This window comes from Microcebus murinus, chromosome 1 (genome assembly GCF_040939455.1).
Source record: "Microcebus murinus isolate Inina chromosome 1, M.murinus_Inina_mat1.0, whole genome shotgun sequence".
Lineage (NCBI taxonomy): Eukaryota > Metazoa > Chordata > Mammalia > Primates > Cheirogaleidae > Microcebus > Microcebus murinus.
In genome coordinates, this window is record NC_134104.1 from 7,458,879 (window position 1) to 7,472,284 (window position 13,406).

At 36.8% G+C, this 13,406-nt stretch overlaps 1 protein-coding gene across 4 annotated transcripts in view; it reads right to left on the reverse strand.

Moving 5' to 3' along the window:
• DYRK1A (dual specificity tyrosine phosphorylation regulated kinase 1A) overlaps positions 1-13,406 on the reverse strand; it is a 139,968-nt gene that overhangs the window by 29,072 nt on the left and 97,490 nt on the right. For 3 of the 4 annotated variants that reach the window (XM_012782891.3, XM_020284762.2, XM_076000240.1), the window contains 3 exons: positions 11,046-11,242; positions 4,683-4,802; positions 2,484-2,672 (listed from right to left, as the gene is read on the reverse strand). In XM_012782891.3, the coding sequence (XP_012638345.1) occupies positions 2,484-2,672; positions 4,683-4,802; positions 11,046-11,242 (506 nt within the window). The remainder of the gene's footprint in view (positions 1-2,483; positions 2,673-4,682; positions 4,803-11,045; positions 11,243-13,406) is intronic. The other variant, XM_012782892.3, reaches the window with a different exon arrangement.

A 13,406-nucleotide genomic window follows, 5' to 3' on the forward strand; every position in this document is an offset into this window, starting at 1 on the left:
TATCTTTGGTTTCACCCAATTCTGATATTATCTGTTGTCTTTTATATTAGAGGCTGCTCATGTAAACATCTGACAAATGTTTTTGACATTCTTCTGTTTCACTGAATATACTGACTGTACCAAGAGTTGCAGTTTAGTGCCCAAATCCCGATGGTCTCCAGGACAAAGGCCACTCACAGGGGCCCAAGTATTTACTGACTTGGCAAATAGTTAACTGGCTAAATGCTAAGGCAGTGGTTTTTTATCCTGAATTACAAATTCAATAGAGAGTTTTTAAAAATATCAATGCCCAGAATTTAACTGGTTTGGAGCCTAGGCATTAGTCCTTTTTTTTTAAAAAAAAAAAAGCTCCCCAGGAAATTTAATGAGCAGGATTGATCACTATTGGCTGAAGAAATAGAGACATCCCTTACTTGGCAAAACCCTGGCAGAGAATTCAGAGAAAGTGTGACCAAATCAATATGGAAGATGTTATTCTGGTGAGTGATAGACCCTGAACCTGAACATGGACATGGACACTGCATAACACCTCAGCCCAGGAGGGAAGTATCAGTTTGACTTGGTAAAAAGGAGTTCAATGTCAAATAGGCCTATTATTTTCACAGGTTTATTACTATGCTCACCTGTTTGGTGGAATTAAGGTACACAATCCTGAGGTGAAGAGGAGGAGTAATATATAACTGTGAGCATAAAGACGAGGCTTTATGCTCGAGAACAGGCTGTGTGGCCCCAATTTTCATGGTGGATGTCACAAAAGTTAGAAAAATGTCTTACTGAGAGCAACTACCCAAATGTTGGTGCAATTTTCAAGGTGGAACAAGCAATCCCCAGATCGAGGATGTTCATAGCCTTGGTTAAAAGCTGTGCCTTAGAAATGCCATTTGTCCTTAAGAAGCTTTGTCAGAAACTGCTTCTGACAAAACAAGAATACTTTCATTAAGAGGGACTCCCCAAACCCTGAAAAACCCTCTGGATTATGTATAATTATCAAAATGCCTTCTAATCATGGGACGGAGGAGACATGTCATACATGTGACACCAGGGCCTGGCAGGGCAGGACAGTAGTTACAAAGGTCTTTTAATGCACTAGTTCATACTTGCTTACATGTTTAACAGCTTAGATCTTTCTGGGTTTGGACGTGTGGCTGCTAATGGCCTATAGTGTACTTTTTGTCCTAAGCATGATCAAATTTAACACAAGACGAATTTCCCTCATAGTCTGAAAAGGGGGCATCTTTTGCTGTCTCTGTGGCAGGAACAGAGAAGGAATTAAGCACATGCAGGTTCCAGAGGTTAAAAAACAAACAAAAGGGGGGGGTAATTCAGAAAAAGTCATTTTGACTCCCATTCTATCCTCATCACTGAAAAGTCAAAAGAAGTATTTGGACTTCAGGTTAATAACTCACTTACTCCATAAGGGTTGCAAGGCAGAGGAGACTGGGATTAAGAGTAAATCATACCTCAAACAAAAGAACAGCTCTGTGATTTGAGGAGAGAGGAGGATTTACCGAGTGGGAACAGCTAGGGGAACCACAGCCAGAGAAAAGGCTTTTTAAAAGTATGAGGAGGAATGACTGAGAGCTCTTGGTCTGCATATGACTAATACAAGAGACGAACATTTTTAGGGCTTTGTACTTTGTAATGGGGGTATTTGAGCAGGCAGGGAGGGCAAAGTTGTGGGTGTAGAAAAGAGACCAAGAATGAAGAGAAAAATCCAATTCCACTGGAGTCCCTTTATGGAAGAAAAGGTCGATGGTGCTTTCCATCAGAATTACCCAGTGCTCTGAGGCCTGGAAGTAGGAATCCTAATGACCGACCATCTGCCCACTTCAAGTCCTGACATAGTTAGAACATCAGTTGGGAGAAAAATCCAGGGCACAGACCCAGACTTTCTAAGCCTCTGGAAAAGTGAGAGGGCACCTGCTGTGAGGCTTAAAGATGATAATTCTTTTCTCTTTGAAGCTGTCAATAGGGTAGGTAAATATATCTAGCATACATAATAAAGAATCATCCCTAGATTACATAAAGCCCTATGAAAGAGGCAATACTACCTATTAGTGATTAAAATTAACCACTTAGGCATTACTAAAATAAGTACTTGGTAGCCATAAAAAGTTTAAAAATCAAAAGTCAAACAGGTTGTGTTTGTTTTTTATGGAGACAGAGTATCACTATGTTGCCCAGGCTGGAGGGTAACGGCTATTCCCGCTGTGCAATCCTAGCTCACTGCAGCCTCAAAGTAGTGCCTTAAGCAATCCTTTCTGCCTTAGCCTCCTGAGTAGCTGGAACCTGGCTTAATGGAGTTTTTATAACTGATAGTTTTACCATCTTTGGGAACTATAACAATCCATATATTACATATTCATTTGTTTAGATTTATTTATAAATATTAAAAGTGTACCACCAAGGAAAGAATTTAACAACATGATTCACTTTAGAAATTCTTTCTAATTAACGAAATTCGGTATTGTACATTAAATTACCTGTCCAAAGGAACCTTTGCCTATCAAGGAGTCAATTTCGTATCGATCCATCCACTTTTCTCCGTTTTTTACAATATAATCATAGTTATCGTCATCATAACCATCATTGTAAACCTTCCGCTCCTTCTTATGACTAGAATCGTCTCCCTGGCCCTGCTGGTGTCTTCGCTTCTTTTTTGCATAGTAAACCTGAAATGAGAACATAAAGTGTTAACTGTACAATTTAAATCATTATATGAGGGGGAGGGCATATATCAAGAGGACATTGAGATAAATCTATCAGTAGAAAACTGATGAATTTTAATTCTTGCTAACAAGAATTAAAAAATGAAGAATTTTCTATAGTCAATATTTGAGTTAGAAAATAACCCTGATATGACCAATGAAAAAATGTGAAATTCACTTTATAGTTATACTGTTTATACATCTTATAAACAGGAGACATTAAGTGACTTGTCCAAAGTATCCTATATCGCATTCAATAGAGTAAAATGGCCTGGTCTACATTTATTTGTTAAATCAAGATATAATTTATATACAGTGAGTTGGGCACAGACTTCAAGAGTACAACATGAGGAATTCTGACAAATGTATACGCTAATATAATGAATAAATGTCAAACAAAATAATAACATTTTCATTCCCCTCAAGTTCAAGTTCCTTCATGTCCCTCTCTAGTCAATCCCAACTTTATATTTGATCTTATGGCAAAATAATTTTTTTTCTTTTTTTTTTTTATTGGGATCTTGTTATTCCTGAATATGGCAAAATAATTTAAAATAAGTTTAAATGTACATGAAATGATGTTTTGCCAAAAGGTCCTCACAGATATGCCCACTTTTTAAGCCTATTAAAATATAAAAACTAATGAAAAACAGCCATGCCCATTCCACTCTCACCCAAGACCATAAGCCTTGGGGTCACAGACCAAGTTATTTTCCTTATACCTGTTTTTCTTATGACAGTTTCTAAGGCTACTTAAAAAAAAAGTTCATAGGTGAACCATGCAACAGTCAAAGTAACTGGTAACTAACTTTGAGGAAACTATGTATTACAGTGCATAGAATAACATCAGAAAAAGTCTAGTTTACAAGGTGGCAAGACATTTAAAAACAAGTTTCAACAAGCTATTTTTAACCAGTTTTTAATATGGCTTTGTTAACAACAATTTATCAGATAGTAACAAATTGATATTAATACACTGCAACAATTTATCCGACATTTTCAGATAATCACAAGCTATTCTGGAACATCTTTCATAATATATAACAGTACAAAATCTAACTCAGAAATGTTTCTCATTGAGTTAATTCTAATTTTATGTTGCCACATTTCCACAGTAATATAGTGACACTGGCATTAAATGTTGAACTGCTATAAGATTCACATGTACCTAGGAACTTCTTTTGAGTTAAGTAGCTCTAAAGTTGGCAGAGGATAAGGCTTTAATGTGAAAGGATGCAGGCTCCCATTGGAAGAGAAAAGAAAGAAAGGGCTCTTCTACTCTTTTCTAGAAAAGCTCATTTACTAATTAATCATGGAGTGGGAGTTGAGGCCAGAAGCAAATGGCAATCAACCCAAAGGTCCAAGACACCAGAAAAATCAGTTTTAGTGTCAAAGTGCCAAGTTATAAGACAATTAATTTGAAGCACTATGTATATTTTTCATCTTATTTACTTCTACCAAAAAAAGTTTTTGGATAGCTTATCATGAAAAGATATAGATAAAAGAACACACATAAAATTTAACAGACAATAAAAATCACAGAAATATAGATAGATCAAATAGGCCAAATGCATGTAAAGCTGGGTATTAAATATATCTTAGAGCTTCCTGACACCCACAGCGAAGGAAGAAACATATAAAAAAATTTAAGCAAAATTCTAACATATATATACTTTTAAAGAGTCATTCCCCCTCTTTTTAATTTTGGGTAAGAGTTATTATAAAAATAGCATATTAAATAACAAAAAAAGGAGTTAACCACAATTACCTTTATACTTTGCAGTTCTTACTAATGTAGCTTTTCTTTTACATAGTTGTAATTATATTATCTCTAAATCATTAACTTATTCATAATAACCACCAATATAACAATCATTGGGGGGGAAAGTTTAAGATGTTTAACTATGTCACAAAAGAACTTTTGCCCCCTGATATATTACAAGATAGAAGCTATTATAACAAATCAAGTCTTACCTCATTAATATGCTTATATGTTTTGATCAAGTCAACAGAAAGTTTTCTCAGGGGAGCAGTTGCAGGGTCACGGAAGGTTTGGGGCATCCGCCTCTGTAACATGACAATATCAGGCATCACCTTAAATAGACAGAAAAGACTAGCACTTTAACTATACTGCTCTGATATTTCCCTCTTCTGTAACTTGTGTATTATCTATTTTTAAAAAAGACATCTACATTAGAGGAGTATACATTTTCTTTCAAAGTTATCTCTTTCATCTGCATCCCAATGAAGACAACCACTGGAACGAATAAACGAAATTAGAAGGCAATATGCCCAGCTGCCCAAGGCTGGGAAATTTATATAGTAGAAATATAGACATACCCCTGGATCTAGAAGACACCCATGATACAGACCAAGTGGGCTTCCCCCTATCATACAATTAGCCCAAAGAAAAACTTCTGAATTATTCCTAAAACTTGACCTGGTCCACAACACGCAAAGATAAACCTAGCCATTGGAGACAACTTTTAGCTTCCTAAGATAGGATTTCAAGACCCAGCTGGCCCCAAAAAGTACGCTGGCAGCAGAGCCCCATTCCCTCTAACTAGTGGGTGCTGAGGAAGTTCAGCTCCTAACTCCAGGCCCTGCTCTCTGACAAGTATCTGCCCCCTAAGCAAGGCTAAAATCTGCACATATTTCTTTAACACAAAGCAAAACATGCCACCCACAGTAATATCCCCAACCTTGCCCTCACTCACATTCCCCTTCCACAATCCTAAATCATGGTTCTCTTCATCATCCAATAGGCAGTGAGGGGTTCAACTGTGGCTACACTGTTTCCACTGCAATAATGACTGGGCATGAACTTCTACACACATATCCATGACTGCTACCATTAGCATGCCAATGAAACTGGACTGCTGTTCCAGCCTTACTCTTCCACCAAGTGTCACACCTCAGTAGAAGGGTTCTGAATGGGACTCCTTGCAATCAACAGATCCTCAAAACTAATTAATTACATCAAGGTAATGACCTATAGTCATTACTATTAGCCCATCTTTGTGTTCCTCCCTCGCTCTCATGGACATTTATACTGGTAAAATCTACTCAGCCAGAAGACCCTGATGCAACCCCTCTAAAAGGACACTCGGGTCAATCTGAGGGTAGACTGATGGTAAACACATCACACCAAGACCTCACAAAATGTTCAGAGTTTTTGGTACAACTGTTAAACTTAACCCACACTAACAAAAAGAAGAGAGGAGGGTTGTAACAGTGGCCAAGACAGAAAATAATCACTACTCCATAGCATTTACCTGGGTACACTTTCTCATAAAATAGTATTAATATTAGTTTCCTCTGCATGTATACTCAAACTCTAAAAGTTGTTGGACAGATGGTAAATTCACTGAATTACTTAATTAAATAATATATTTTCTCAAGATCTCCTCCTTAAAGTTAAAGGGGGGAAAAAAACTCCGTGATTATACCTATTTCTCTGAAAAAAAAAAATCACTGGAATTATAAACAATGTGAATTAATTTTTCAAATATATATTGTTTTATTTTTCTAAATATAAACAGTAGGCAGAGCTAAATTCACAGAATATTTTATTCTCTCTTTTTTTTCTTTTTTGGAGAGAATCTTGTTCAGCTGCCCCAAGTACAGCGAAGTGGCAACATCACAGCTCACTGCAAAACTCCTGGGCTCAAGCAATCCTCCTGCCTCAGCCTCCTGAGTAGCTTGTACTAACTAAGATACGTGCCAACACACCCGGCTAAACTTTTTCTGTTTTTAGTAGAGATAGCTGGTCTCGAATTCCTGAGCTCAAGCTATCCTCCAGCCTTGGCTTCCCAGAGTGTTAAGATCATAGGCATAAGCTACCATACCAGACCCAGAATATTCTTACACCACTCCTTGGGGATTTAATGGATAATATTGGTAATAAACATGTTAATTCTTTTTTGTGAATGAATGAAAAGAGCTTTCCCTTAATGTGTTTTCTTTTTTTAAGTCCCTCGCATTGTTTTATGCAGGTAATTTACTCACAAGCCCTTTCTTGGACTGGTGAAAGGCAGCCTAAATGTAAGGTTTCACAAACTCTGAAGCAGTGAAATGTTTCATTCCCACTATAATAAAAGTTGATAAGAAGTATAACTATTGGTAGAATCAATTGAATAACTTGAGGAATTAAAAATAAAATAACAATAGTAGCAGTTATTTATTAAACACTATATTTTTATAGCATGCATTGTTTTTTATATATCTCTCATGTAATCCTTTCAACAATCTCAAGAGAATAAGTACTATTCCTGTCACCATTTTAGACAGGAGAAACGTGAGTCTCCAACATTAACTTAACCAAGGTTCTGGAGCAAGTGAGGAACACAGCTGAGAGCTGAGGAGTCCATGCTCTTCACAATGACATATGACAGGTGCACCATAGCAATTTCCAATTTCAGGCTTCTATTCTACCCTCTTAGTTAAGTCATTTTTAGGCTATTTGTTGGGCAAAGTAATTGAAGCATGCATAAAATAAGCATATGAATTTAAAAGTAGTTATTAAAAAACCGGAATATCTAAGTTTTTAACTTGCCTGTTTACAATTCCACTGATATTTCACTGATATCTGAAAAAAGAATCAGTGACCATTCAAGTGCTCACTCAAAACAACAAAATCACACAATCAAGAAAAATTGAATGTAAACATGATTTTGAGTTCTGTGATCACATTTGTCAGTGTGTGTTGTGTGCTTAACACTTCACAATACTGCTAACCTTTTCCACAACTGGTCAAACTCTGACTACAAGGCCAAGTCAATTAGCTAATTCTTAGAACCTTATTTTTCTTATCTCCTTTGGTAATAGAGGTTAGTATTTCAAGGCATCTATATACATAAACAGATGCATTCTGCCCACAAAAAATTAGCCTCAGACTATATTTTAGTGATTCAAAAAGCACCTTGTATAGAGATGCTCAAAATACATGGAAAAAACTAATTTCTACAAAGTAAATAACATTTACTTTGCTTTCATTATGATTTCTCAGTTAACTCAATTTTGTTTTGCAAAATTGTGCTGCCATATGTACAAATCCAGAATTAGAAAATAATTTTTCCAAATATCTAGTTACACATCTCTAAGACCCAAGGCCATCCCTAAGCATTCGATACTTTCTCTACTTTCTGCTTCTCATAGTCACAATGCCAAGAGAATGTAATGTAGTGAGCTCCCTTCCTCCCCTTCTGCAGCTGAAAATTAAGTCCATGGTGTTCAGAGGATCCGGGAGGTCACTCAGCTGTAGGTATTACCCCTTTTGCAGCAAGGTGGGAGGGGGGTGGTGTGTAACCTACAAAAATGAAAGTGGATGAGATGTCATTCTGCTCCCTCAGCTATGTGGCACTGGGAGCTAGAAATGCCATGCTCTCAATGCTTACACCTCTTGCCCTTTTTCTTCACCCAGATAAAAAAAAATCTACTGCTTAGATGAGTTACAAGAGCTATAATAAAACAGTTAACTTTTTATCCTGAAAAGATTCTACAATGTAAACTCTAGGATTTTACTCAAAAATTGTTCTCTAGTATAATAATACCTATTTCGTTCATTTGATTTATATTTACCTAATATTTACACATATAATTAAGCATTAGAATCACAGTATTCTGCCTTTCCTGCATTTTTTTAAGAGACAGGGTCTCACTGTGTTGCCTAGGTTGGAGTGCAGTAGCACAATCATAGCTCACTGCAGCCTCCAATTCCCAGGCTCAAGTGATCATCCCATTCAGCCTCTCAAGTCTCTAGGACTACAGGTACATGCCACCATACCTGGCTCCTTTTTTAAATTTTTATTTTTTGTGGAGACAGGGGACTTGCTTTCCCCCACCTTAGCCTCCCAAAATGCTAGGACTACAAGCATGAGCCATTGTAGTGGCCTTTGTTGCTATTTTGAGAACTATTAACAAAACTGAATAACATATATAATACATATCCACGGTTCAGTTGAAGAACCACAAAAGGTACTGTGAAAACTAGAACAGCCCACAGAGATTCAGCATTCCAAATATCCATCATAATTCTTCTACACTTACTTTTACTACATTTCTCATTTCCTAAGTTTATCTTTTGAACAAAACTGTTTTTAAAACTTGTACCAAACATACTCATGTAAGATTAACTACTAGAGGTGGGGCGCGGTGGCTCACGCCTGTAATCCCAGCACTCTGGGAGGCCAAGGTGGGAGGATCGCTCAAGGTCAGGAGTTCGAAACCAGCCTGAGCAAGAGTGAGACCCCGGTCTCTACTAAAAATAGAAAGAAAGTAGCTGGACAACTAAAAAATATATAGAAAAAATTAGCCGGGCATGGTGGTGCATGCCTGTAGTCCCAGCTACTCGGGAGGCTGAGGCAGAAGGATTGCTTGAGCCCAGGAGTTTGAGCTGTGAGCTAGGTTGCTGTGAGCTAGGCTGATGCCAGGGCACTCTAGCCTGGGCAAGAGTGAGACTCTGTCTCAAAAAAAGATAATAATAATAATTAACTACTAGAAATAAAATGTTAAAGTTAGTTAATTTCAATTTACTTGTACAATAAACCTTATTATGAGATGATTAACCAGAAACAATGGAAATCAAATAATGAAATTATAGAAGTTTAGAGCTAGAAGGTACTTTAGGGGGTCTAGTCTAAGGTCCCGATTTTACATTCAAGGAATAGATATGAAGGGTCCAGGTGACCTGACTCAAGTCCTACCACCAGATCATGAGCCATGACCTTGTGCCCATGTTATATGCTTGTAAACCATGTTATAGCTTAAAATGGAAATACTAAATGAAATACCTCTTTATTAAAGTGATCCAAAGACAAACAAGATGTCAGTTGCATATAAAATGAGGTATACTTTGCTAACTAAATTACCTACTAAAATAATATTACCATAAAAATAACCAGAACTAGAATTTTTTCTAGCCCTCCATACATGCCAGAGGTTAGATTTTACAGAAACGTATCTAAGAAGAAAGAAGCCTGGACTGGACCCCATAGTCTACTGCACACAAAGGCGGAGAAGTGACAAACAGGAGCTCAGTCCCTTCAGCTGGAAAACATTAAAAATAGCACTCCTGCCTAATAGGCTGCTTTTGAACAAGTGGGAAAATTAATCTAACATACTTGGTTTTTCCAAAGTGCAAATGGATCATATGGTGCTATTGTTACTTATTGGACTTCCAGAGAACTTTCTTCTGTTACACAGTTATATACACTTCCCAAATTTGAACATTCTGATCAACTGCTCCAATTCTCAAACACAGAACTCAATTCTCAGTCAATTCACCGCACAAAAAATTTCCTAAGTCCTGCCATAATTTATCTTATTAACTATTTAACTGTGAACGTTATTCACATGTTATATATATTTTATAAATGTAATGCTGGCTTAACTACTAGCTAGATCTTATACAAAGACACCTGCTAACATTAATGAAGACACTTAACTGTAGCCACCTGTTCATTAAAATCACATATTACTGAATTACCGAAAATACAATTCCTTCAAACAATCCAGGAAAAGAAATACTTCCAAATTTCCCAACTTTTTATTATCTTCACTTCATATACTAAAAGACCTAAACCAAACAGTGGCAAACTAAATTCCTAAGTCCTAAAGGGAAGAGCAGCCATTTTCAGTGCTTGTCAAACATCCAACACCAGAGGGAAAAGAACTTTACCTCACAGCTACAGCTGACAAGAAAATTCTTCCCAAACCAAAAATCAATGTAGTAGGTGTAGTTAATTCAGGATGATATAAATACATACGTGTGTGTGTGTGTCTCTCTCAAGAGATTTCAGTATTCATTACTTTACACCATTAGCTTTATGGAAAATTGGTGAATCTCTAGTTTGAATATAAGAATAAATAGCATGGTTAATTTGCATATGTTTCTTCTTAATTTTAAGGAGTTTTATATTTACTTTTATAAATGTGTAGTAAAGTAGTTTATAACAGCATAGAGTTGGTTCTGCAAGTTTGCTGTATTGGATTCTGATGTGTTCCCGTAACATATTTTTGTTACTTAACCACCTGTCCATAATTTAAGTTCCTTTAACTAATATTCTTCAGAAATAACTTTTTCCTCTCTATTCTAGAATAAGAGACTGTGGCTATGTTTATGAGTATTTTTTAATTAAGTGAAATGCCAAGTAAAAAGGAAAAAAAACCAAAAAACTTTTCAACGCAAACTTCTTAACATCATGTTTTGTCAATCCAGAATCCCATGTAACATGTAAAACTGAAAACCATGAAAGTATTTTGCCTATTTAATATCCCAACATTTTAAAGGAATAAACTACTATTCCAAAAGTCATTTCTAATACTCCACAAACTTACCTGGTTAGTTAGAGGTTGCTGAATCTGGTCAGAATATGATAAGGCAGAAACCTGTTGGTCACTTATGTTTGGCTGGCGACGGTCACTGTACTGATGTGAATGGGGCATCTGTCCAGCCATCTGAAGGCCAGCAGCATGGAATGAAAATGACGGTGCAAGCCGAACAGATGAAGGTTTGCATGCTGAAGTCTCTCCTCCTAAAAGTAGATAAGTCAGGTTTAAAGGAAATAGTCATATCCTAATGTTTATATCATTTGACATATCTAATTGGTTCTTTAAGGATTTTAGTATGTTCAATATATTAAAAACCTTTATAACTATAAACAGGTATATGACACTCAATACAACACTTATATGTTAAATGGTATAAAATATGTAGTGATTAAAATTAATATTAGGTCATTAAATATGAAATGTCCAATTTCAAATCAAAATGTAACATATATCTCAAACAAGCAGAGCAATTAATCAAAGTATGTGCCCAAACTATTGATACAGTTTTGCCATATTAAGGTTGGCTTGCTTATGCCAGCAGCAAAGGAGCCTGGAGAGAGTGGGGCAATGAAATTGTAAAAGGCATTTTCCACAACTTATTGAGAATTGAATATTTTTCTTTGCAAGAAGTGGTTCAAAGGCCGGGCGTGGTGGCTCACGCCTGTAATCCTAGCTCTCTGGGAGGCCGAGGCGGGCGGATTGCTCGAGGTCAGGAGTTCAAAACCAGCCTGAGCAAGAGCGAGACCCCGTCTCTACTATAAATAGAAAAAAATTAATTGGCCAACTAATACATATATATAAAAAATTAGCCGGGCATGGTGGCGCATGCCTGTAGTCCCAGCTACTTGGGAGGCTGAGGCAGAAGGATTGTTTGAGCCAGGAGATTGAGGTTGCTGTGAGCTAGGCTGACGCCATGGCACTCACTCTAGCCTAGGCAACAAAGCGAGACTCTGTCTCAAAAAAAAAAAAAAAAAAAAAAAAAAGAAGTGGTTCAAAGCCTGGAAGTAGTCAGCTGGTACAAGTTAGGAGTATGGTGGATGACAGAGTGTTTCCAAGTCCAGCTTCTGTAATTTGAACAGCCTTGTTTTTTGCAATTTGTGGTCTTGGTCTATTGAGCAATCTCGGCTGTTTAATCACAAGCATCCTCATCATTCTGTCCAATTGGTTGCAGTAGACATCTGCTGTACTGGAATGATGAGGTTTCATAAAGCTGGAGTGGATAATACCAGCACTGGACTACCAAACAGACACCGTTACCTTTTTTTGATGAATATTTAGGTTTTGGACTATGTTTTAGCACTTCATCTTTATCCAATCATTGTGCCAAATGCTTATAATTGTCAAAAAAATCAAGTTGTCATCACACAAAACAATACAGTGTAGAAATGGTTCACCTTTACGTGGTGACAGCAAAGAAAGGCAAGGTTCAAGGTGATTTCTTTTCTGACACTAGTCACTAGTTTAATTCATGTGGAACTCATCTGTCCAGCTTCTTTATCTTGCCCATTTGTTTCAAATATCATTGGAATAGTAATGCCAAACCTTGCTGCTAATTCACGTGTAGGATTCGCTTCTACCACAGCTTTCATCTCATCATTATCCACCCTGGTCTCAGGTCACCCACGTGGCTCATTTAAGATTAAAATCACCAGAATGGAACTTGTCAAATCATCAAACTGTGCATTTATTAGCAACAACCTTCCCAAACACTTCGTTGATATTTTGAGCTGTCTGTGCTACATTGGTTCCTCAATGGAACTCATATTAAAAAACACCACGAATTTTTGACTTATCCATGATTTCACAAAAATTGCTCTAAAAAAATCTTTGAAAGAGAATCACAAGCCCAAACATGTGTTTGAAAGAATGAGGATGTACCTTCACAATAAAAAAATAATAATAAATGTCAGATATCAACTTTCAAACTTAGTACTTAAGGAAATTGAACATTCCATACTTAATAACCTAATATAAATCTATTGAGAAAAATCTTATGAAAATCTTTTTGTAAAGCAACAACATTTAACATTTATTTTCACACATGAGATTTTCATCAGTTGAGAACCAAAACATGAGTTACAGAATTAATCTCTGAATTCTCAAGAGAGGCTTCTTCAATGGCTCAGCTCTTCACAAACCAATTCAAACACACTGCTGAGATGCTGCTTTGCACCTGCCAGGGATATGGCAGATACTACTTGTAGCATCTCCCAAACCAGTTGAAAGATCTGCTTTAATGGGCTCTCCATTGACACAGGTAATCAAAGGTTGAGCATAAAAACAGGAAAACCATACACAACACAGAACTAAACTTCTCAACCCAAGGTTGTTGGATTCCTCTGGATCCTTCCAACACAGTCATAAGAG